The 25,600-nt window shown below is 43.8% G+C and overlaps 2 protein-coding genes across 3 annotated transcripts in view; one reads left to right on the plus strand and one right to left on the minus strand.

The window, feature by feature from the left end:
- The window catches only part of kif17 (kinesin family member 17), a 27,021-nt gene extending 11,471 nt beyond the window's left edge, over positions 1–15,550 (plus strand). The window contains exons 10-15 of the mRNA XM_063215308.1: positions 660–799; positions 2,004–2,232; positions 3,783–4,041; positions 5,829–5,917; positions 6,328–6,451; positions 14,782–15,550. Coding sequence (XP_063071378.1) covers positions 660–799; positions 2,004–2,232; positions 3,783–4,041; positions 5,829–5,917; positions 6,328–6,451; positions 14,782–14,975 — 1,035 coding nt within the window. The 3' untranslated portion in view covers positions 14,976–15,550. The remainder of the gene's footprint in view (positions 1–659; positions 800–2,003; positions 2,233–3,782; positions 4,042–5,828; positions 5,918–6,327; positions 6,452–14,781) is intronic.
- Positions 15,551–15,605: 55 nt separating this feature from the next.
- Positions 15,606–25,600, minus strand: zgc:158258 (uncharacterized protein LOC791186 homolog). 2 transcript variants are annotated; one of them, XM_063215303.1, is made up of 4 exons: positions 25,410–25,600; positions 20,123–20,296; positions 19,235–19,430; positions 15,606–19,034 (listed from the first exon to the last, which is right to left on the minus strand). In XM_063215303.1, the coding sequence occupies exons 2-4, from the start codon at positions 20,225–20,227 to the stop codon at positions 17,776–17,778; spliced, it is 1,560 nt and encodes a 519-aa protein (XP_063071373.1). In that variant the 5' UTR covers positions 20,228–20,296; positions 25,410–25,600; the 3' UTR covers positions 15,606–17,775. The 2 variants fall into 2 exon arrangements, with proteins under 2 accessions (XP_063071373.1, XP_063071374.1); XM_063215304.1 differs by lacking the exon at positions 25,410–25,600 and having other exon boundaries at positions 20,123–20,509.

Consider the following 25,600-nt stretch of genomic DNA (forward strand, 5'->3'; position numbering starts at 1 on the left):
TCCTCACCCGCCCTGCACTGCACTACACAGGGCTGGATTGGCCATCTGGCATAGCAGGCATTTCCTGGTGGGCCCCGCACCCTCGTGGGCCCCTATTTTCAGAAATGTTTTGAAGAAGAAAAAAAAAAGCTTTTCTGAAAATAGGGGCCCACGAGGGTGCGGGGTCCACCGTTGAGTCAGTTATGCACTGCTAATTGTGAGGGGGGGCCCTTTAAGCCAAAAGTGCCCGGCCCCTATTTCTCCCCCATTCAGCCCTGGCACTACACCCCGCCCCCCAGGGCTGCTATCACTTTACCTCTTGCTCTTCAAGCATCTAGTAAGTAGACACTAGATTATCGTCTAGAGTCTTGACACTCTTGCTACTCACAATGTAGCTTATGTCCTGTGCAGTTAACCATTTTTTGATGGTGTGAAAGTACCGTTTCTCCCCAGTTGCCTATTCATTATTTTTAGCACACCTGCTGAAATGTGTTGCTGTTATAAAATTGTTAACATTGTTCTACAATGGTATTTAGCAGATGCTTGTTGCTTCCTCTAAACACATACTGTACCTTTCTTAACACCAATAAAAAGCTATTATAGCTAAGATAACATTACCAGTACGTTAGACATGTAGGTTACATATTCCCTTTTAAGTCCTTGTGCTGTGTGTGGTTTAGGCACAGACGGAGGGCCCTCTCCAATCCGTGGTCCAGGCCCAGTCAGAGGAGGGTCCTGTGGGCAGGAGGCAGGGAGAGCCTGAGGGTGACGGAGGGTCGCCAGAGACCACTCAGCTGGACCAAAAGCACGTCCTCAAGAGGTGAGCCGGCACCCCATCTATACAGCACAATACAGTACAATACAATACAATACAATACAATACAATACAATATTTACATAGCGCAGTATCACAACTATGAAGTTGACTCAAAGCACGTTCAAATACACACATACATACTGTACACATTCCCACATTCCCACACCAGCTTTGGAGCCTGCCGCACCACCACAATTGTCTGGAGTTCATGTGAAAAAGTGCACACACACACACACACAGTAATAATAGTCCTAAAAAAGACAACTCTGGAGGTGATTTGAGCCTAATTTCATAACGTCAAGACCTAACCACCTACTAGCAGGAATACTGTGTAGTTCTACTTATCTCGAAGGTGTTATACTCCTGTCACAGCCTTCCTCTTTTGTTCAAATGCCTGTCCAAGAGGGTTTGATTTCAATACCCCATCAGAGCTGGCCTGGGAAATCCCATGCTGCCTTGCACAATCGATATGAAAGTCTGCATGGATTCTATCCCTCAGCGAGGGTACCAGATCTAGGGCTCCAATCCGAGAGCGGGAAGGGGTGGAATAGCGATCATTGCACTTTGAATCTCACTTGTGAGATCGTCTGGCGTTAACCAGGCAACATCAGAGCAGTTTCAAAACCTTGGACTCTGGAATGTGTGACCACCTCAACTCTCAGACCAATTCACACCTTGAGATATTAACAGTGTTATGGGGAATGGAGTTGGCGGAACCGGTGCACTCCAATGATGCTCCTTCTCATTCCCACATTAGAATAACTGAAGATGTCTGTGAGAGAAACAAGACAACATGTCTTCAAGCTACAAAAAGAAGTCCAGGGGTACATTCCGATATGTAGACTTCCGTCCTCCACTTGTGCTTGTGGCCTTGCATTTTGCTGACGCCCCGCCTCCGTGGAGAAAACAATTAAGTTTAAATAAGCCAAAACAATTTTTGGTGGCCTGTTCTTCATTCACCATCCCGATTGCAAATGAGGAAATTACATTAGAATTGTGCTTTTGCAAGATATTGAATCCATTTTCTGTTGTGGATGACGTCATCATGAGGTCTCAAGCAGGCAAGGGAGGACGGAAGTCCACACATTGGAATCCACCCCAGAACTTTACCTGCAACTAAACTCTTTTCACCAAGATGACCCGAATGAACGGAAATCTCCACAGACACGCGTTAGTAAGTGTTATGTATTTCTTTTGCTGTTTCCAGGCTGCAGCAGCTGGAACAGGAGTTTGTGGGCGGCGAGCAGGCGCGTAACGAAGAGCTGAGGCAACGGCGGCGCCAGAGGAAGACGCTGGCCGACCAGCGGAAGAAGCAGCTGATCGAGGCCCTGAAGCAGGACAGCGAGGAGGGCGACAGCGTGCTCCTCAACGTCTACGACTCCATCCAGGAGGAGCTGCACGCCAAGAGCAGGGCCCTGGAGAACAGCCAACAGAAGGTCAGCAGCTTACAGATCAGTTCTACACTTCTACAATTCTTCAGATCAGTTGTACAGTTCTACAATTCTTCAGATCAGTTCTACACCGTGGCCAATGCATTTTCCATCGAGTGATACCTCTTATCCATTCTACGCTCTTTGGTTGATTGGTACCATAGTCCTAACATGAGCCCTGGGAAACAGCCAGCAGAGGGTTAGATCACGGACCCTTATATCAGAGCAATGTATATACGTACATGTCTGGCTGTCAGACTGTAGACATTTATTACTGGATACCTAACCTGGGCCTGCCCATACTGCCCACAAGGTCAGCTCACGGCCCCTGGGTCTCAAACTGAACACAACTACCAGAAAGAAACTATAAGTGTTAGAACCTATGGGATATACTTTTAGAGCCCATTGGATGCAGTGACATTTGTACAAAATGGGTCTACATTGTCTTCAATGCTTACTTTTTGTCAGCTAACCAGCCATCTTTCACACACCCAATATGCGCTCATATTTGGTCTTTATATTTGGCAAACAGTGCCCCCCATGGCCAACAAAATATACTCTGTGAGTCAGTTGGCGTATTGCCCTGGGTAGTTCAAACTGAAGATTATAGAGAAACTTGAGCCAATTACTTACTGTACTACTTTCGTGATGAATAAGTAATGGTAACAGAGCCCAGACATCACAGTGGTCTCCACCCGTATATCTCCGTGTTTAAAGATCCCCCCATTAATATTTCACAAATCTGTAATCACTCACATTCTAGCTTTAAATTTAGACTAGCATTGTCGTGCTGGCTCTGTTACAGAAGGCCATCCCACAGGCCATCCTAAGGTCAGTGGGTTTACAGAGTTCTTGCTGCCAAGCTTTTCAGATATGCTCAACATTGTTGCAACAATGTTGATGTGCATAGTGTATTTATTGTACTTGGTAGATGCCTGGTAGAGCAAGCGTGACATAACCATTACACTACATTACATTTAACGGATGTGTTGATCCAAAGCGACTTCAACTGAGGACATAAGCAGGAAAATAACATAACCCATAGAAAATTGGCCACTTGCCATACTCAATATATAATGTATTACCACACCCTGGCAAAAATACTTCCAAACAATCTGACATGTTTCTGTAAGGCACCGCATTCCAAAGTATCTTTTTATTGGAACCAACCAACATTTAGTTGGGAGTAAACGTCCACCCTTCCACCAGTGTAAAACCTTTACTACCATAATATTACACTATATTGCCATTCTGGAAACAACCAACTCTTTTACATGGGCCATCTCTTAAAGATGCGCTGTGTAGAATGGTGGCCAAATTTGATCTTTCCATGAATATGTACTAAATTATACACTAATATTCGCTATTTATGACCCAAGTACTGCAAGTTTTGGCATAGTTTAAAATGTCTGTTTCTGGAAATTCAAAATGGCGAACATGGAGAAGATCCACCTTCTCATGTACGAAAAGTGCAATTTTCACAGTTTTAATGAACACTTAGAATTGATGGTGGAGGTAAATATGTGACATTTGCGCTCCCTGGCTCCCTCCCTCAGTTGAAGGCAGCCAAGCTGGAGATCCGCGACCTGGCGTCAGAGTTTGAGCTGGAGCGTGACGACTACCTGGCCAGTCTCCGGCGGCTGGAGCGCGAGGGCCAGCTGCTGCAGGCCCTGCTGGAGCGCATGGCGCCCCTAGTGCGCCGCGACTGCAACTACAGCAACGTGGAGCGGCTGCGCAGGGAGGCGGCCTGGGACGAGGAGAGCGGCACCTGGAGGCTGCCCGAGGTGCTGGTGCAGAAGACTGCCCTGCCCGCAGGTGAGGAGGAGGAGGCCTGGGGGGGTGTAGAGACCAGACTGCCCGCAAGTGAGGAGGGGGAGGCCTGGGGGGGTGTAGAGACCGCCCTGCCCGCAAGTGAGGACGGGGAGGCCTGGGGGGGTGTAGAGACCGCCCTTCCCGCAGGTGAGGAGGAGGCGTGGGGGGATGTAGAGACCCCTGCAGGTGAGGAGGAGGCGTGGGGGGGTGTAGAGACCGCCCTGCCCGAAGGTGAGGAGGAGGCGTGGGGGGGTGTAGAGACCGCCCTGCCCGCAAGTGAGGAGGTGAGGAGGGGGGAGGCCCAGGGGGGTGTAGAGACCGCCCTGCCCGCAAGTTAGGAGGAGGTGTGGGGGGATGTAGAGACCAGACTGCCCGCAGGTGAGGAGGGAGAGGCCTGGGAGCATGTAGTAGCTCAACAGATAGTGGGGTGGATTGTAGGTCACACAGAGTTGAAATTAAAAGGCAGTTAGGCAACATTTGCTGGTTCATGCAGTAGCTCAACAGGTGGGAGTTTGTGTGAAGACTGGTAGGTCAGCTCTATTTACTCGGAAATTGAATTTAAGGGCCATTAGGCAACATTTGCTGATGCAAAAGACAGGTAAGTTATAGCGTGAAGTGAGCTGGGGTGGGCACTGTAATGTCAACTCTATTTGGGCAGAACTATTTGAGGTGACTAAGCAACATTTGCTGGTGCAGAAAACGGCCCTCCCTGTAATATCTCAACTCCATTTGGCCTATTTTTTGGCCTGTTTAGGTCTGGAGCCTATCATATTTTGCACAGAAATGAAATTATAGGGCAACATTTGCTGGTGCAGTAGAGCGCCCTGCCCGTGAGGTGAGGTGAGGTGAGGGGGATGTAGTACCTCGAAAGATTTTAAATTTGGTAACCTATATAAATAGTTTCCTACATTTCCTCCTAAATTTTTTCATTCTCAACCTCTGCTAGTCTCCTAAAGGGGCATGACAGCTCATAAACATGCATTGTAGGACCTTACGTCATATTTGATTCTGGAAGAAGCTCCTTATTAACTGTCTCATTCGTCTCTGGTATCTCGACCATATTTGTACAGAAATTAAATTAAAGGTGCACTGTGTAGGATGGTGGCCAAAGTAGGTATCGCAACTATGCTGCTCACTGAAACTGTGCTGCCTATTGCCAAATTTGGTCTTTTCATGAATGTTTACAAAATAATAACTAATGATAATAACAAATATTTAATAGTATGGCCAAAGTTTTGCAGCTAGAAATGTTTATTTCTGGACATTCAAAATGGCGAACATGGATCCCCCTTTTCATGTATGAAATGTGCAATTTTCCCAGTCATAATGCATGAATTCTTCGAATTCGAGGGTGCTGTGGTGAGCGTTCATGAAAAAGTTAACATTTGAGAATGAGCAGCATGGATTCTGGATAGAAACTACTAAATAAATATTACACAGTGCACCTTTAAAGGCCACATATGCTGATTCAGAACACCACACTGGGACTGCCCACTGGTATGTGGCAGTGTGTAGGGGAACAGACATTGCATTTGTTTTGTGCAGTAACTAATCTTGTCATATTAAGAGTGATGTTGGGTATCTGTGTCATGATTAGGTACCTGTTTCATAGTCACTAACGTTGCCGGCCAGGCTATTTGTCTCCAGTGTACTGTAATGTTGAATGTATCCCTGGTAAAGAACACACCTCCATGGTTTCCCCCCTCTCTCTCTCTCTCTCTCTCTCTCTCTCTCTCTCTCTCTCTCTCTCTCTCTCTCTCTCTCTCTCTCTCTCTCTCTCTCTCTCTCAGCAGTGTCTACTCCGGTGGCGTCCCCAGCAGGCCGAGTCCCTGGGCGCCGCAACTCGGGGCCGGAACCTGGAGATGCTGCACCCTTCATAGTGAGCCAGCTCCTAACCAATTACTGTATCTACTGTTACCTACTACAGTGCATGCCTATTGATGTGCTTTGGTCACAAGATGGATGGATGGATGGATGGATGGATGGATGGATGGATGGATGGATGGATGGATAGATGGATAGATAGATAGATAGATAGATAGATAGATAGATAGATAGATAGATAGATAGATAGATAGATAGATAGATAGATAGATAGATAGATAGATAGATAGATATATCTCATTCAGTAAAGAAATACAAATGTGAGTATGAGTGAAAACTGTAAGTATATTTAGAATTTGAACGGCTTAATTTCAATATATGATACTGCATGTCACCCAGTTATGTCTTTTTAATGCAAAAACATGTCTGACTGCTGTGATGTGTGTATGACTTGCTTGTCTTCAGGAGGAGGAGGAGGACCGCTACAAGGAGATGCTGAACCGCAGTGACAGTGAGAACATCGCCAGCAACTACTTCAAGTCCAAGAGGGCCACCCAGCTGCTCTCGGGAGAGCCCATTAAGGCTATGGGTAAGATTAACATGAGGATGATGATTGATTATAATAATATAATATAATAATAATAATAATAATAATAATAATAATAATAATATAATATTATTGTTATTATTTGTAGTAGTACTACTATTAGTAGTGTTGTTGTTGCTGTCATTGTTTTTATTCTTTTTTTATTATTATTTTATTTTTTATTTCATCTATAGATTTAATCTTCTTATGTATGTGTTAATTGTCTACTTGGAAAGTTCTCTGACACCATGGCTAATGGTGAGACCATGCGATAAGAAATGGAAAGGGAATTGAATTGGTGGTCAGGGCTGCGGGGAAGACTGCAGTATGTTCATGCACAATCAAGGCTGCATGCATGTAAGACTGTGTTATGTTAGTGCCCATCAAGGCTACTGTAATTGTATTGCACTGCTCCATGACATTTCATGTGGCTCAATCAATGCTGCTATGTGACACTTCCAAACATGGACACAAGATGGCACTCATCCCAAACCAGAGGTTATGACTAAACAGCAGCAGAGAGGTCTAATAGCAGGGGTGGGGAACCTTTTTCATTCGAGGGGCCACTTCAAATTCATCCGAGGGCCGTAGAAGTCTTCAGAGGGCCGTATTATGAACACAAACCAGGATTTCCCCCTGCACTTTCGGCCTATATTGAAGGCAGCCACCTTTAAAACAGACCCCACCTTCTCTAGGTCCCCTGAATATAACTTAATTGTATTGCAAATGTATTTTCTAATTTTCCTTTACAAAATATGTCATATTTCATGTGAAGCTGCATAACATTAAAACTATATTGTGGGCCAGATAAAATGGCCGCAAGGGCCGCAAATCGAGACATAGGTTCCCCACTCCTGTTCTATAGACAGGCTGTGCCAGCACCCACTACTCCTGAAGTGAAAGTAATGTACATTGATAAGGCTTATGGCCGTGACCTGGAAAGCACTGATATTCACTTATATTGCTGTCATAAAAAATATGGAACAAGGACATCTTATGTAATACTAATAAATGTCACTGTAGCCTTCTGCATTTGAGAAGACACATTTACAATGTCTCAAACATTTACGACATTAAACGCTGAATCAATATTTGAGGACAATTGATCCAGCAGCTGAATATTTCCCATCCTCGAGCATCGAGCCAAGGTTACCCGTCGGACCCACTCTGCTGTTCGAAGTTATGATAGGTGTCCTTACTTGGACTCGTGACGAAGCAGTCATGTACTCAGAGGGTTACTCAGGGCTGGGCTCCTGAGCAGTAGGCCTAATCCCATTATGCTAACAAGAGCTGACTAGTCCACGTGTAGCTAGGGCCTTTGGGAGGTAAGTTGATGTTGCCACACTCTCTAACTTATTCTCCTGCTAAAAAAAAGGTTTATTGCACCATGTCTAAAAACATAGGCGTTTCAGCGGTCAAGCATACTGCTTAGTGCGGTAAACCGATTTTATTAACGAAATTAAACTGAAGAACATAGTTTCTTTTCCACTTTGTTTGACTCTTTTTATACACCCCCAAAGTCACACCCTAAACATTTTTTTTTAACTTTGAGCTTGCCAAATAACTAAATTGTTGACACTGTATGCAGCAAGTCTAACCAATTACCAGCTTTTATTACATTACACTAGCTGTCGCCTTTATCCAAAGCAACACTTGTTTAGGTTCAGGTATTGGTTACAGACCCTTGTGCAATGTGGGGTTATGTGGCTTGCTCAAGGGCACTTCAGCCATGGATGAAGGTGGTGGTAAGGGTGGAATTTGAACCTGCAACCCTATGATCTAAAGGCCAGTGCTCTAACCACTGAGCCATGGCTGCCCCTATTCCTATACAGCCATAGGTGTAGGCCAGTGGGAAACTGCACAGACAGTGTTTCAAAGTAAATTATCACACAATAGGGCAAAAGGTTCACTACCTTGTTTACATTGCAGTTCATATGCAACCAGGCCATAGTTCGCGACACAGTTAGATACGTCAATGCAGGAACATTATGCTATGGTTATGGTTTAAGATGGTTGTGGTAGGCCTACATATTAACAGATGTTGAACTGAATCCATAGTAGTGTGTCTTGCAATGCGTCATCACTTTTTTTTTACTGGAATATAATTGCAGAATCTGCTAAAAAGAAAACACCCTTTTCCTAAACTGCCATAAGACTTCATATCATTCTCATCTCATCTTCTCTTATTGTCGTCCTCCATGGGTAGTTGCCGGTGTGTCTCTGATTGGCCTTATTGTTTTGCTTTGTTTTACTGGGATACAATAGTTGGGAACATTTTCATTGGAGGGTCTACATGAGGGTGTCATCTAACCGTCATAAGAATGACATAACCCATCTGGAACATTACTGACACATTATTGATGTTTAACTGTTGTCATAATATGTCAGTTTTTGTAATGTCATGTCACCCAAACAATGTCAACTTGGCATAAAAGTGACACATTGTGACAACAGTCATAAACATCAATAATGGGTCATTAACACATTGATGATGGATGTACGCAACATTGATCTAGGCCAGTGGTTCTTAACCTTTTTTCCTGAACGCACCCCCTTAGCTGTTCCCAAGACAAGCCGCGCACCCCCATCCCAAATGTCTACACATGTATGCGCACAAAAGAAAGACTTAATTGCTTAATTACAATGATTCTTACTTTAGACATTAATCAATACTTTAATGAATTTACATGGGGACGAAAACATGTTTAAACTTGGTCTTAATTTGGCCTAACAATAATGTTTGGAAGCAGAATTTTGGTCAAAACCTCAACGCAAACAAAATTCCACGCACCCCCTGAAATCTGTGGCGCACCCCCACGGGGTTCCCGCACCCCAGGTTAAGAACCACTGATCTAGGCGCCTGGAGCTGCATGGATGCATGGTCACCTTTTCCCAAGAAGGGCTTAGGCATTTAGCAGGTGTTTTTTTTTTGCTGGTGCCTAAGGTCAACATTTTCTTCAACATACTGAAAAATTGGGATGCAATATGACTAATATTAACAAAATTATTTCACTGCCATAAGCCTTTGTTAGACTCATCTTATCCTTGGTGGTGTTTGCATTTGTCATCTGCTCTGACCAGTGATTGGCAACCTGAACTGAGAAGCTGCAATCCCATGCCGCACATTATATAATATAATATAATGTAATGTAATGTAATGTAATGTAATGTAATATAATATAATTCACGTATATTCCAAATGTCCTGCTTTTACCTTGCCAATTAGGGCACTTGAACTACAGGTACAAATTTGGAATATGTGGCACGGGATTGTAGCTGTATGGCTTCTGATTGCATAGGTGGGTCATTGGCATTTTTAGTTTGTAGACAAAGTGTGGAGAGGCAGCCTTTAGCTTCTATGCTTCAAAGCTTTGGAACCAGCTTCCAGATGACATAAAAAATGCACCCACTATTGATAGCTTTAAATCTAGACTCAAGACAAAGCTGTTCTCAGATGCTTTCCCCTAGCTTAAATTACTTATTCTTATTATTTTTATTTTTTATTTAATTTGTTTCATTTTATTTTATTTTATTATTATTTTTACCTTGTGTTTTATCTTAATGTTTTTAAATGCTTTTTGACTCTAATTCATTTCCTTCTTTCTTCCCTGTTTCCTTTCATTTACATTTGTTAACTTTGTGAAGCACATTGAGTTGCACCTGTGTATGAAATGCGCTATATAAATAAACTTGCCTTGCCTTGCCTTAGGCAGGTGGTGCAACCACAGCTAATGCCACTGTTGCATGGAGTAAATTATTATTGTTATTACTTATATATGGGTCATTTCACGTGAAATCAGACACTTTGGGACCCGACCGACCCGGATTTCGATCATACTTGGTGTGCCTTTTCAGTAGCAAGGTAGCACCCCAGAACTGCATTGGTTTGAATCTGACACTAATATTAAGGGAGAAACAGACTAGGAAAGGTTTACATGTGAGGGTAGGACACTATACATTCAGCCTTGAATATATCAGTCAGTGTTAGTCACAAAAAGATGTCTGTGGTGTTGTTTGAAAGCTCTTTTCTGGCTCTACATATTACACAATCACCTTGGAATACAACTACTCTCAGAATATGAATTATGATAAATTGAAAAATTAAAAATTGAATATCTAAAAAACCTATATTTTAAAATGGCCAGTTCCTTGTCCAAACGTAGCCGGCAATGTCATGAGCAGCACCTAAAATGCTGGTGTTCGGTTTGTTATTCATTTCAGAGAGAATTTGACTCACAAATATGGCGTCATACAGACCACTTACTAATAATATGGTAATACCATAGTAGCATCACATGACAAAACAAAAACAAAACAAAAATGGTCAGTGTCCATGGTCCAAGGTTTCAGAAACTAAGGCAGATGTCCATTTATACACACCAAATGATGATATGTGAATGTTTGAACATTCCTTCTCTGTGTACCTGTGCCATCTTCCCTTTACCGTACTTTAAAGAGATAATCAAAGGTTCCACTACCAGAAGCACATCCTGATGATCCATGACAAGTCTATCTGGTCTGAAGGGAAAAGTGAAGGATGGAGATGGCCCATGAGGATGCAGGAAGTTCAGTTTCAGCTCTCCAGTGCTCGGCATACATTCCTCAGCACATGCTAGCCACCAGTTGCCATCATATACAGCTACAACATACCCTTTGATGCTTGAAAATGTAACACATTCCTTTACTGAGCTCACTCTTTCAACTCTGCCTTCTCTGAATGCTGAAAATGGCCTAACTTCCACTGTGTCCATTGACAATGGGCAGAAGCTGTGTAGTTTTTGAGTACCTGGAATAGTTCTTGCAGATTCAAACCTTTTCAACAGGTTCTCAGCTTCATGATGGTACATCTCTGTTGTGGCAAACTGGCAATGGATGTTCTTGACATTATCCTTGACTGACTCCCTTGAACCAGGAACGTTTTTAAAACTATAGTTTTATAATTCAAGATGCTATTCAATCATTTCACTGGAACAACCAGTGCAGGCCACAATCCATCCATTTGTATGCTACTACCAAGATCAGTTGAAACTGGGGGAAAAAATCTGTTTTGTTGTTATTTCAGACTGCAACATTCATGATACAATTGCTGTACATCTGTTTCAGAAGCTCCTAATTCAGTTCCTCAGTGACACTTCATCAATGACAGAACGTCCAAAGAAGATCCTATATTTTTTCTGATGGCTGTGCTGCACAATATAAGAACCTTAAAAACACAACAAATTTGTGCCACCACGACGCAGATTTTCACATACCTGCAGAGTGGTTGCCACATCACATGGCAAAGGTCCATGTGATGGCGTTGGAGGGACAGTTCAATGGCTTGCTGCACGAGCAAGTCTGCAACGTCCTATTGACAATTAAATTGTAACGCCATACCAACTGTTTGAATTTGTCAAGGATAATGTCAAGAACATCCATTGCCAGTTTGCCACAACAGAGATGTACCATCATGAAGCTGAGAACCTGTTGAAAAGGTTTGAATCTGCAAGAACTATCCCAGGTACTCAAAAACTACACAGCTTCTGCCCATTGTCAATGGACACAGTGGAAGTTAGGCCATTTTCAGCATTCAGAGAAGGCAGAGTTGAAAGAGTGAGCTCAGTAAAGTAATGTGTTACATTTTCAAGCATCAAAGGGTATGTTGTAGCTGTATATGATGGCAACTGGTGGCTAGCATGTGCTGAGGAATGTATGCCGAGCACTGGAGAGCTGAAACTGAACTTCCTGCATCCTCATGGGCCATCTCCATCCTTCACTTTTCCCTTCAGACTAGATAGACTTGTCATGGATCATCAGGATGTGCTTCTGGTAGTGGAACCTGTAACTGCAACGGGACGTACTTATACATTATCTACAAAAGACACAGCTGCTGCTTCAAATGCACTGGTAGAGTACAAAATGAGAGTGTAGCCATTGATTATCTCTTTAAAGTACGGTAAAGGGAAGATGGCACAGGTACACAGAGAAGGAATGTTCAAACATTCACATATCATCATTTGGTGTGGATAAATGGACATCTGCCTTAGTTTCTGAAACCTGGGACCATGGACACTGACCATTTTTGTTTTGTTTTTGTTTTGTCATGTGATGCTACTATGGTATTACCATATTATTAGTAAGTGGTCTGTATGACGCCATATTTGTGAGTCAACTTCTCTCTGAAATGAATAACAAACCGAACACCAGCATTTTAGGTGCTGCTCATGACATTGCCGGCTACGTTTGGACAAGGAACTGGCCATTTTAAAATATAAGTTTTTTAGATATTCAATTTTTAATTTTTCAATTTCTCATAATTCATATTCTGAGAGTAGTTGAATTCCAAGGTCAAGAACATCCATTGCCAGTTTGCCACAACAGAGATGTACCATCATGAAGCTGAGAACCTGTTGAAAAGGTTTGAATCTGCAAGAACTATCCCAGGTACTCAAAAACTACACAGCTTCTGCCCATTGTCAATGGACACAGTGGAAGTTAGGCCATTTTCAGCATTCAGAGAAGGCAGAGTTGAAAGAGTGAGCTCAGTAAAGGAATGTGTTACATTTTCAAGCATCAAAGGGTATGTTGTAGCTGTATATGATGGCAACTGGTGGCTAGCATGTGCTGAGGAATGTATGCCGAGCACTGGAGAGCTGAAACTGAACTTCCTGCATCCTCATGGGCCATCTCCATCCTTCACTTTTCCCTTCAGACTAGATAGACTTGTCATGGATCATCAGGATGTGCTTCTGGTAGTGGAACCTGTAACTGCAACGGGACGTACTTATACATTATCTACAAAAGACACAGCTGCTGCTTCAAATGCACTGGTAGAGTACAAAATGAGAGTGTAGCCATTGATTATCTCTTTAAAGTACGGTAAAGGGAAGATGGCACAGGTACACAGAGAAGGAATGTTCAAACATTCACATATCATCATTTGGTGTGGATAAATGGACATCTGCCTTAGTTTCTGAAACCTGGGACCATGGACACTGACCATTTTTGTTTTGTTTTTGTTTTGTCATGTGATGCTACTATGGTATTACCATATTATTAGTAAGTGGTCTGTATGACGCCATATTTGTGAGTCAACTTCTCTCTGAAATGAATAACAAACCGAACACCAGCATTTTAGGTGCTGCTCATGACATTGCCGGCTACGTTTGGACAAGGAACTGGCCATTTTAAAATATACGTTTTTTAGATATTCAATTTTTAATTTTTCAATTTCTCATAATTCATATTCTGAGAGTAGTTGAATTCCAAGGTGATTGTGTAATATGTAGAGCCAGAAAAGAGCTTTCAAACAATACCACAGGCATCAATTTGTGACTAACACTGACTGATATAGGCCTATTCAAGGCTGAATGTATAGTGGCCTACCCTAAAATGTGAACCTTTCCTAGTCTGTTTCTCCCTTAATATTAGTGTCAGATTCAAACCAATGCAGTTCTGGGGTGCTACCTTGCTACTGAAAAGGCACAGCAAGTATGATCGAAATCCGGGTCGGTCGGGTCCCAAAGTGTCTGATTTCACGTGAAATGACCCATATTAAAAAAAACTTTCAGTCCATATAAATGAAACATGTCACACAATTGATTAATGGACCGACTTAAAACAATAGAGCTCTTCAGCGTTGACGTCAACTTGTATGCGGCGTTTGGACTTCCGGTTCGATGGCGATTTTTTACATTGCAAAACGCCATAGAGATTCAGGTTTGGCAAAAATATAAGTTGCACGGCAACAACAAACATTAGCGTGTCCCCGCATCCCTTTCTCATTAGTGGAACGGATCGTATCATCATGTTGGTGTATTCACATGTTAAATCATGACGATTATAATTCAATATTGCTAACCCCTTTCTGATCATTAAAACTTCCGAACTACATACTTTCCTTTGGTTGCCATGGGTACAAGCCTCCGCACGTACATAGAGGCGCCGCTTCTGTAGTCGCCAAAAGCTTCCGGGTTTAGCATATGGACGCAACATCGTATTTATGTCGAAGTTTGACACAAAATGATCAACCATGTCATACCTACAGCCTATTTTTAACACCCTCGACAGTTTGCGGGGGTTCGCTAAGCGCGTGCTTGCACTCGGAGCTTATTTGAAATTTACCCCTATTCATTCCCTATGGAGGCCGGAAGCCAATACGAACCAGGAAGTCCTTAAATGCTAACATGAAAGACTACAATCTACTACATGCTTCCGCGTTACTGAAGAACTCTATAGTGACATCCACCCTGACACCACCCTGACGTCCTCTTCAAAACTGTCAATGACCCAGACCAGCATCAGGGTGCCCATCACCACCTCTGCCTGACCTTAGTCTACTGTTCTCCCTACAGCCCTCCACTCCAGTCCCCTGGGTAACGGCAGCCCCCACCTGACCTCCAGCGGCAGCAACCTGACCCTGGTGGCCTCCCACGGTGGCCCCCCCTCCGACTCCCTCATGCCCAGACCCTTCCGCCTGGAGGCCCTGGGCTTCCCCCCAGCCAACGGCAAGGCCAAGCGGAAGAAGAGCAAAGCCCACACCTCCTAGGATGGCAAGTGAGGCCGGGTGGGTGGGTGAGTGTATACTGGGTGTGTACACTCTGGTGACTGAGAGCTGGTGTGGTGGTGCCGGTGATGATGGTGGTCATCACAATGAGGAGATAGCAGTAGTTTCCTTTTTCCCCCTTTTTTGTTACTCTGGACTTGAAATATTTATTTTAATCTGCACTTGACCTGGCTGGGAAGGTCTGAGTGAAAACCCAGGTAGCGAGTGCTTTACACATTGATTGATCATTGAACTGGATGAATGCATCATCGGAGTCGGTGCAGAAGATGATTTCTACGAGAGTACTCTGCAATATGTGACGCGCTGCCATGGACATGTAGTTCTGCTGCTTCTGTATGAGATTTGTGGCTGCTTGTGTGTTGATCTTTGTTAAACAACTGTGACATAACTCTCTTGAACTACCGACGTCTGAGACTACTACCATATATACGTATATAAAATGAAAATTTAGAATCATAGTTCACTTATGTTTCAATTCAAATGTTAATTATGGAATAGCAATATTGAACTATCATGTCTACAAAATGTACTAGTAATAATAAATTATTTCAACTGCCTTTTTTGTTGGAAAATATTTTATTTTTTTACGTAGGTGAACATTGTCTGATCTCTATAGCACATCTTACCTTTAGAATCATCACTGCAATGTATAGTCATTGTACTTTGTGCCACTGGGAAAACAAATGCAGTATTTACTTAATACATCTTATCGCTACAACACCATGAGCAGTATTTGCCTTTCTGACAACATAATGTGCAAAGTAGTCTTTTTAAGGCAATGTTCAGTGTATATATCTACACCCCCAAGCAGCACAAACGTTCCCCCACAAAGAGGCCGTTGCCACGAACAGTCAAACGTCCCATCTTTTGTCTTGCACTAGGGGCCTTCATTTGAATAGTGCTTTTATAGTGTCAGGTATCTTCCTCAAGATCACATTTCTCACTGTGGCCGGATGGGACCACACAGTCGCAGCTTTGTCTGTCCCTCTGAGTCTCTGAGTGGTGTTTAAGTCCGTCCTCCTCCGCTATGCAAAGCGCTGGAGCTGGCAACTCAATCATAACACTCCGCTATCAGATCATCCCTCTCAGCTGTTATGGCAACCAAGCTCCTATTGTCACCATGAGATGGATATCCCAAACACACACACATACACATACACACACACACCCCTGCAAAGTCCCTCTCCTTCTGTCTAGCAAAATATCTCTGTTGCTTTTGGTCAGTGAGGGTCATTAACACCAAGTGTTTGTTGTGTGACTGATTATTAATAGCAAAGTCGATTACCCGCTAGACTTTAGTCAGTGGTGTCTGTGGAGCTACTGTAGGGCTGTGGGGACGTTTTTCACAAAGAGGAGCATTATAATCTGAAAGTGCAGAACCCTGTTGACGAGAGATCTCAAATGCCAGTGGCCTGCGTGTAAGATGAGTAGTTTGACTATCGAGCGAGTAGTGTGTGTGTGTGTGTGTGTGTGTGTGTGTGTGTGTGTGTGTGTGTGTGTGTGTGTGTGTGTGTGTGTGTGTGTGTGTGTGTGTGTGTGTGTGTGTGTGTGTGTGCGTGCATTTGTGTCTTGTGTGTATTTGTGTCTTGTGTGTGTGTGGGCGACTGCATGTGTGTGTGTGTTAAGGGGAGGAAGCTTGCAGTAATGAGAAACCTTGGAACATAGTGTACGTGCCGACTGAAACTGGGAGAGAAGGCATTCAACTGCTTTATACCTGCACTGTGAAAGCATTCTTTGCCACGACTCAAACTGTTGGTGAGGTGAGGAGAAAAGAATGAAGTGGGTTAATAAGTGATGAAAGTCAGGGCTGAAAAACAGCTTGATTTTTAAAGCCCACAGTGTTTATACACCATGGCTTCTTACGCAACGGCTCCGATTTCTATTTGTGCCTTATCCCCCTATCAGAATACCTTCGACCATTTAATTCCCCCCTGTGCTCGACGAGCTAACTTGGGAGTTAACCCACAAACCTCGGCATGCAAAGCACTTAAAAAAAACATGCAGCATTTTTTTCTTGGGGCATTGTTTGACTGCTTATTTAAAATAAAGTACCATGCAAGCAACTACTTTATGTTGCAATGATTTGACTTTTGATGCTGCATTGAAGAAAAAGAAAATGACTGCCAAGACACCTGAGCTTTGTCCAGGTAACTCTAGCCAGTGGTGAAAGGGACACGGACTGAATGCGGTGTGCGTCTGATGATGATCATAAGTGATAACACTGCGGGTAACTAACAGGCCATATATCCGCGTAATGGGGTCAAAACAGTCTACGGTTACAGGCGGTCAGGTCACAAAATGATAGCGGTGCAACAACTGTGTGTCTAGGTTAGTCTAGTTACTCATGCATACAGGTGTAATGCACGCAGAATTATTTATTAATTTGATTTTTGAGGTGTCCATAAGGATGGTTTTTGCGGCCTAACATCAAAGCTGACACCAAGTGCACCTTGTAGCTTACCAAACTCATGACGAGCATACCATTTTTTCTATCCCTCACACCTACCCTGAAGTTAATCAGACAGACACAGAATTCACTCCATGTCGTAAAAAAAAACCCAACAACAAAAAAATTACATGTCACAGTAGGCCTCCTAAAACAAGGCACCAAGACACCTCCCTAAATGTACAATGCAGCTTGCAAGATTGCTAGCTGGGTTTTAGTCAGTTGTGATTGTGTGTCAACCATGAATCCCAACACAGTACACTTCATGCCAAACCATCAATACTAATATTCCCTCTGGAGAAGACCACAAGAGCTTGTAATTCTGGGATGTTTTCCTCAGTCCTTCAGCAGTCCCAGTTTCCTCAGAGCCTCCCGACGCTCCTCTGCCATGCGAGGAGGAAGCTGTACTCCTGAGGTCGCCGACTGGCTGTGCACGTGGCCTTTGACCCCAGACGCCTGTGGTCTCGTCTGGAAGGAAGCGCTGCGATCTAAGCGTCCGACCCCGCTGCCACTGCCAGTGCACTCGTCCTTCAAAGACTCCAGGGTCTTGGAGCGGGGTTTCCCGTGTGGGAGCACACCATTGGCAATCGCCCGTGGTATTAATGTGGTGCTCTTGCCATCTTTTCTCTCGCAGAAGCTCTGGCTGGAGAACGAGCTACCCAGGCCTAGTCCAGATCGCTCCAGCGTGACAGACTTGCCACCCGCGGGCCTCGCGGACACCGGCTGCGGGATGTGTGACATATCGCTCATGGAGCGGTGATGGACGACGCCACTCGTCCAGTGCGTGGTCTTCCTGGCTATGAGCTCCGCTGCGGGGGGTTTCGGGCCCTGTTTAGAGTGGAATGGGTCCAGGGCTGGCTTGGAGGCTGGGGGACGAGGTGGTGGAAACCCGGGCGGCCGTGACCAATCGCACTGATCTGGCTGGCTTGGACAGGGAGCTGTGGACGACTGTTGATCCTTCAGCAGTCCCAGTTTATACAAGGCCTCCAGCCTCACTTTCTGGGGGTTCATGGGGCACTTGTCAGTCCCCGGGGCCGTGGGGCTCACAGGGATACTTGCGGGGATCCTTTTGGGTTTGGGTGCCACGGCAGGAGGGACGACGGGCTTCCTCGTCCCCAACTGGTCTGTCGGTGCGTGTGTACTGTCACACTCAAGGGGAATATGTTTAATTGGCTTAGAAGGCTGCTTATCCTTGTCCTCAAGGGTCGCACAGGTCTCCTGTCCTTTCCTATCGCAGGCGGCTTTACGGAGCTGCACAAGGTCCCCATACGAGAGAGGCCCCCGTGGGTTGGACCGTTCCGGGCCCGTCTCCTGCTCAGGCTTGTGGTCCAGTAGGCTTGTGTGGTCTGTGGTGCCACTCGTCACCTTTAACACTACAAACACATGGGAATCTGTATGATCATGGCCGTTTACAGCCGCCCTTGCCGGTTTGGGGGATCTCAATCCCCTTGGTACGATGCCGTTCTTTGATTTGTTGTTTCCATTGGCCATGACCAGTGGTGTGGGGACAAGGTAATTATGGACCTGGTTATGATCTTGGCCAGGTTTGTTGTTGTTGTTTTTCGCAACTTCTGCCTTGCGAGAAATGGACACATCTGGTTGGGGGGAAAAAAAACAAGAAAATGAATTAAAAATACAGTCATTGCCAATACTTATACAGTACATGTACACCACTCACTGTACACCAAAACAATCAACTCTCGTGAAAATGACAAAATAGAATTACACTTGGACAACTCCTTAAAAATGAACTAATTTTAATAAATGTACATCCTTAGCAGTTCCAAATACACACCCGTTATTTTGCTTTTGGACATGGAGGCAGAGAGGTTTGCCATCCTGGCAGCCAGGTTCCCCGGCATGGGGAGATGGTCCGGCTCATCATTGGACAGTCCGCTGTCCTCCTCCGTCTCCAGAGACTCGATGGTCTCCTCCAGGAACATAAGGCAGGCCCTCTCCTCTGGAGACAGGTATTCCAGGCTGTCATCACTCTGCAAGACATTCAAGACCATCATCACAATCAACGATCTACAACTACGACGGCCCGCAACAAGGTACACCAGGCTTTCATTACTCTGAAACATCTAAGACCCATCATCATCATCATCACAATCAACATCTACAACTGCCCGCAACAAAGTACACAAGACTTTAATTTCTCTGAAACATCTAAGACCCATCATCATCATCATCACAACCAACACCTACAATTACAACTGCCTGCAACGAGGAGTTCTCTACAAACACAGACAGGGTTCAAGTTCTTGCTGCACTGTTTCTATACTGGGTTCAAGTTCCTCCAGGTATGCTACCATTCCCTCTTCATTCCCTCAACCTGAACTGATGAAGCTCTTTGGATGAGGAACAAACTCCAATCTCCATGGCTGCGCAAAAATCTCCTTGAGTGCTCAGCCCTGAAGCACCCACAGAATCAGATCACAACCAATAACATTGGGGCTAATGTTATTACGCAACCATGTTTTTGTGGAGATAATTGTACAAATATTGGTGCTGTTGCTTTGTACTTTTTATGGTGAAATCCAAGCATGAACATACAATTACTTACCATTTTTTTAAGAGCTACGTTCCAGTGCAAAAATGTAATATTAACATTAATATTCCAGCAGCTTTTTTTTGCGTTTTGCAGTTTGGAGTCAATATATTTGGAGCTTTGGCCACTTACAAAAGTAGAGTTGATGCTGACGACGCTGTCGCAGCTTCCTGCGCTGTCCATCTCCTTCATGGTGTCGGGTACTATCACACCTGGCCAGGTGTCACTCTTTGGCATCTTGAGAGAAGCAGCAGTGTGTTGGATGCAGACTCGTTAGGCTGAGAGGACGCAGACTCATGCCTAGATCTGTAAAGGTGAAAGCAGCTGTAAACAATTTGTTGTATGCAAACTCCTTAGGTTGAGAAGACCCAGACTCATGTACTTGAAATACACGCCAGATTAATCACTAAAACATATTCTTGGGGATACCCTGCAGCTGCATATGGGCAAAAAAAGGACCAAGGGGGCCACACACTGACAAAAGAGACGCAAACAATATCTTAATTTTGAAAATTATTATTCACCCATTGATGCTGGATGTTGTGTTGCGCAACATTGGCCCTGGCGCCTGGAGCTGCATGACGCAACATTCATGCTCATGAGATTTGAGACAATTATATTAAAAATCTTGGTATGTTAGAGCTGAATGAACACTTTCCAATGCAAGATGAGGCTCTTAGCATTTAACTTATTGCATGTTTTTATGTGCTTCAGAGGCTGAGATATTTCGTTTTTTATAGGCTGAGGGCAACTTTTCTTAAAAAGGGCCTAGGCATTAAGCAGCCTTTTTTGCAGGTGCTTTAGGCATCAATGGGTTGAAGCAGCATAGAAGTTTCATTTTGTGGCTTGTCTTAATGCTATAATTTTTAAAAACTCCATCTTTTAGATTTTGTGTTTTTTTTATTCTTATTTTTTTCACTGCATGGCCCACCATTTCTACAGTATAACAGATTTTTAATGTGTCTCAGTCTGCCATTCATATCAAATGGAGAATACAATAACAAACCAAACATTCATTTGCAAAACATTCATTTGCATTGAAGTCATTCGTCCAGTTATCTGTGCACCGGTAGCCTATCAGATCTACGCTATTTACTCTCTGCAGTTCTCAACTCCTGACCTTCCTCTTCCCCTCAGTCACAAACAACATTTCACTTACAGGTCACAGAACACATAGACACGCACACACAAAATCATGTGCGTATAACTATTTTTGTGAGGACTAGACCTTCTATGACTGTGCATATGAAGAAACTGACAATAAAAGCTGACTTAACTTGACTGAAAACCAGAGAGTGCTAACCTGTGCCCAGACTTAAGTAATCCATAACGCTAACTTGTCAGTGAAGAAAAGTCTTTTTCCCCTTTATAGTTTCATCAGAAACATCAAATACCAAGAAAAGACATAGTCAATGGCTGTGATGACCACCCTTTTCTCAAGTTACCCTGCTTTTGTGAGGACATTCGAACCTCACAAGTGTAGACCTACCATTACAAGTCACCAACACATCACACGAAAAGAGCATGAATTACTTTCAGTTTCTATATGCCTCTAGACTTTTATTGGAAACTGCACTTTCCAACTGTCATCCGCTTAACCTGCTCGAAAGTGAACCATTCAGCGAAACTGAACAAGACAAAGCCTGAACTCAAGCTGTTGCCAATGGCAATAGGTTAAACCAAACCCAAGCTGGCAGGCAAGTTGGCATTAAAGCCGACAACAAAGGCCATATGTTGCACATGCAGCAAAGGATGCATCTAATGCCTCTTTTCCACTGCCGGTTTTCCGGTAGGCCTACAGCTCCACACAGCAAAACTCGGCCGCCATTTTTTGCTTTGCGATTGAGCTGTGTCGTGTCTATTCGAAAAGCAAAAAGTGGCGGCCGACTTGCGCTCTGTCGAGCTGTAGGCCTACCAGAAAAATGGCAGTGGAAAAGAGGCATTAGTAGCAGAGAGACTGGATAAGATAATACTCTTAGAATTTCTGTTAGTAGCCTAAATTCATCCAAATAAGCCAAGCCATGGTGAGGTACATCACAGAGAGGCGAAGGTCAGTCCAGTTATAAGGACCTTCCAGTGCTGGAAGTCATGGGATGTGTTACAAGTCTCGAGAGTAGGCCTAAGGGAGCGGTGGGCCAGGGTGGCGTGCCAGACCCAGCATGAGTCCCCATCTCAGATGGTTTTTAGCTGATTACTCCACTGACCACACGTGACTCAGATTACACCAGCATGCTACGCTAAGCCACTTTAGCGGGATCGGGTTTAGCATGAATGGAAACGGACACATGAATTGGCACGCTGCTGGTTATACGGTCCCCTCAACGCAACTCCCCTCGCCATGCTTGCCTGCCCATTACCGAACTCAACACTGAGACACGTAACGCATAGAGTATCAGGCAGGCATGCACGCATCGCAGGCCACACGTCACATTAACACATTGCATTTCATTAATTGCCTGGTATATGGTATGGTCTAGTGGAAGGAAAGAAAGCGTGTGTGTGTGTGTGTGTGTGTGTGTGTGTGTGTGTGTGTGTGTGTGTGTGTGTGTGTGTGTGTGTGTGTGTGTGTGTGTGTGTGCGTGCGTGCGTGCGTGTGTGTGTGTAGATGGGGTGGGGCCATACCCAGTTACCTTCCCTACATAGGCCTATAGACTGCTGCAGAGGGATACGAAAGTTTGGGCATCCTTTTGGAAAGTCATTACATCAGTTTATCTCTTGTTGAGCTTTTAAAGCAGCAGCTTCATTTCAACATGTGTTAAACCACAGGGAAAGAGAAACATTTCAGTTGTGAAATAATTTTAAGATTTTTATGTGGATTTGAGCAAAAATAGGCATGTGTATGGGCACCCCAAAGATGGTATTCCATTAATATGAAGTAGAGCTCACCTTTGCTGATCTAATGGCTAATCTGTGGATTCTTGCTATTGGTGCAGACAACTCCCAACAGTGTGGTAGCCTACTACTGAATTGTTGCCAATTATTCTATCTATAGCATGTATCCCAACAAGAGATAATGACATAATGAAAGTGTGCCCAAACTTTCTCATAGCACTGTAGGCCAATATTCCTATAGCTACCGAATGTAGCCTACACACACCAAGAAAGGTCATGGAAAACTTTACGGCCTGGACCTGACGTAACCTATAAACTTATTTTGTGTTGCGGCTCAGGTTGAGAACAATCTGCTTTGTTTGTTGTAATTGTAATGGGCAGGCTACTGACTGCTTTTATGTAGGTCAGAGAAACAATAGACCACTCAACACCAGCTCAGCCATGGGAAGAGGAGATTCCCTACTTTAACTACACTCCTGCCAGCAGTTTATGTAAAATAAGAATATGTAGCCTGAGCCTCATATTGCAGCTGGGGTCGCCGGCAGGCCTATTCACTATTTGCTGAAAATACTTAACTACATCCTAACAACATTGCTATGACATTACAGAGAGCCTTAAGTAACAGATTAAGACACAGACACTACAATTTTGGTGACAGTTAGACACTACGGTAGTGTTATAACATAGGCTCTGCGTTAAGGGGTTAAAATACACCCTCAGCTTTGTATTTGAATGTGATGAAAGTAATGATGAAAATAAAGATAGCACCTTTTTTTTGGTGCTATCATATTCTAATGAGAAACTTCTCTCTTCCCACTTGGAAATCGACATGGGCGTGTGTGTGTGTTGTTTCATTCAAACCAAGTCAAACATGTCGCAGGAGACTGTGTTGTCACAGTGACGCTCAACAGCTACATTATGATCCCCTTTTACAAGTGTGACAATGTAGCATGCCTTTGACTGGAAGCCATAAACAAATTAGAGTGCCATGTTGTTACGCACATGTCGGGCCTCAGTAAAAACAATGCATCAACGCCTGCAAACAAGGTGTTATTACTCTAGTCTAGACCAGTGTTTCTCAAACTTTTTCAGACAGAGGACCACTTTCTCCCCCCCAAAAATGTTCAGGGACCACCTGTCAAATGAATTAACAGTTGAGGGGTGCTGTCAGTGTTTGGCCCTGGGGCCCGGTGTGCAATTGTTCCAACACTGCCCAATGTATGTAGGCTACTATATACAATGTACCGGTAGCCAATTGAGGACCAAATTCTGGGCCCCTCTCCTGGAGTTGAGACAACTGACCAATTTGACACCCCACCCCCATGGCTTCCCTGTTTACAGTAATCATAGGTAGACCATATTTACATAATAGAAAAACAACTCTGTGTTGTGAATCACGTCAGCATCTGTGGCTCCATTGTGGATTATTCTTGTTAATGAATTGCTTCACTGGAATTGAGTCATAGGCTGCATTATGGAACAACAGTTCTGGCACGCTGGGTCAGCCAAAGTTTGGGTTGCCAACATGAATGCCCAGCCTATACTGTCTGCCCGCTTGGTCTACAGAGATAGGCCTTCAAAGGTGCCATTATCTGAAGTTCGGAGTTCATTGAACCAGTGCGGCTAATGATTATTCTTCGATATTGCGTAAGATTAAAGGGACACTGTGCAGGAAATGGTCAAAAAAAGTACTGCAACTATGCTGCTCATTGAAACGGGGCTGCCTATTGCCAAATTTGATCTTTACAAGAAAGTTTACTAAGTAATAAACAAATATTTTCTAGTGTGGTCCAAGTACAGTCCTTTTTGCAGCTAAAAATGGCTATTTTTGGAAATTCAAAATGGCGGACCATGGAGAAGATCCCCCTTTTCATGTATGAAAAGTGAAATTTTTCCAGTCATAGTGAATACTTAGAATTTGATGGAGGTGGTAAGTATTCATGAAAAAGGTAACATTAGTGAATGGGCAGCATGAATTCTGGAAATAAATAACTTAAAATCTCACACAGTGTCCCTTTAAGTGAACTTGTCTGCACAGAAGCCTGCGTCTGACGCCTGATTTACTGTTACCAGAATCAGACATCGCGTCCTGCCCTGTAAATCACAATTTGAGTGCCACTGATAACAGGTCTGAAAACTGTGTGAAAAGATCAATTCTAATCACCCTTCCCTTATGCTTGTCCTTTACTTGTCCTTAAACTGTAGTCATATAGGCTATGTATATTAAATATATCATAGTCCATTTATAACACAAATTTAGTCTACTGCGGGTATAATACCGACTTGGTCTAAAAACAGTGATATAGGCTATTTCAGATGCAAGCGCAACAGTTCCATTATTGCAGGTAGCGTATTCATAGAACCCTTGCATGCGATGTATCTATGTGACGCGGAACACTGCTGCACACAGTCTTCAATAAACTACAGTAGCCTGTGGACGAAACTATTCCTGCACACACTGACCATTCCTCTACTAAATACGATCTGAAATACCGCACTTAAAGATTTGGTTAGAAGTTATAAAGTAGGCTAACCTGGGATAAAGAGCTGTCCAAAAAAGTCGGTTAAAAGTGTTCACGGAAATTACCTTTTCCCTGGATTCCGAAGAGCTGACTCCTACGTGGGAAAGTATTTCGCGCAGCCTTGGTACTTTGCGCCTCTGACACTTGTAGGGCTGAGGACAGGGACACGCTGGTCGTCTTTGTGCGCTTCTGTCCCCTCCTACGAGATACCGCAGCAACCAATCGCAGCGCGCAGAAATTACATTCCATGGTAAGT

The sequence above is a fragment of the Engraulis encrasicolus genome, chromosome 14 (assembly GCF_034702125.1).
Source record: "Engraulis encrasicolus isolate BLACKSEA-1 chromosome 14, IST_EnEncr_1.0, whole genome shotgun sequence".
NCBI lineage: Eukaryota > Metazoa > Chordata > Actinopteri > Clupeiformes > Engraulidae > Engraulis > Engraulis encrasicolus.

Bases quoted from the DNA above. Each gene is read 5' to 3' on its own strand.
- zgc:158258 (XM_063215303.1), bottom strand. From the start codon at position 20,227: ATGCCAAAGAGTGACACCTGGCCAGGTGTGATAGTACCCGACACCATG. The intron at 19,431-20,122 runs GTAAGTGGCCAA...AATGTCTTGCAG, and splicing joins TCAGCATCAACTCTACTTTT to AGTGATGACAGCCTGGAATA. The intron at 19,035-19,234 runs GTGTGTATTTGG...CCCCCCAACCAG, and splicing joins GTCCAAAAGCAAAATAACGG to ATGTGTCCATTTCTCGCAAG.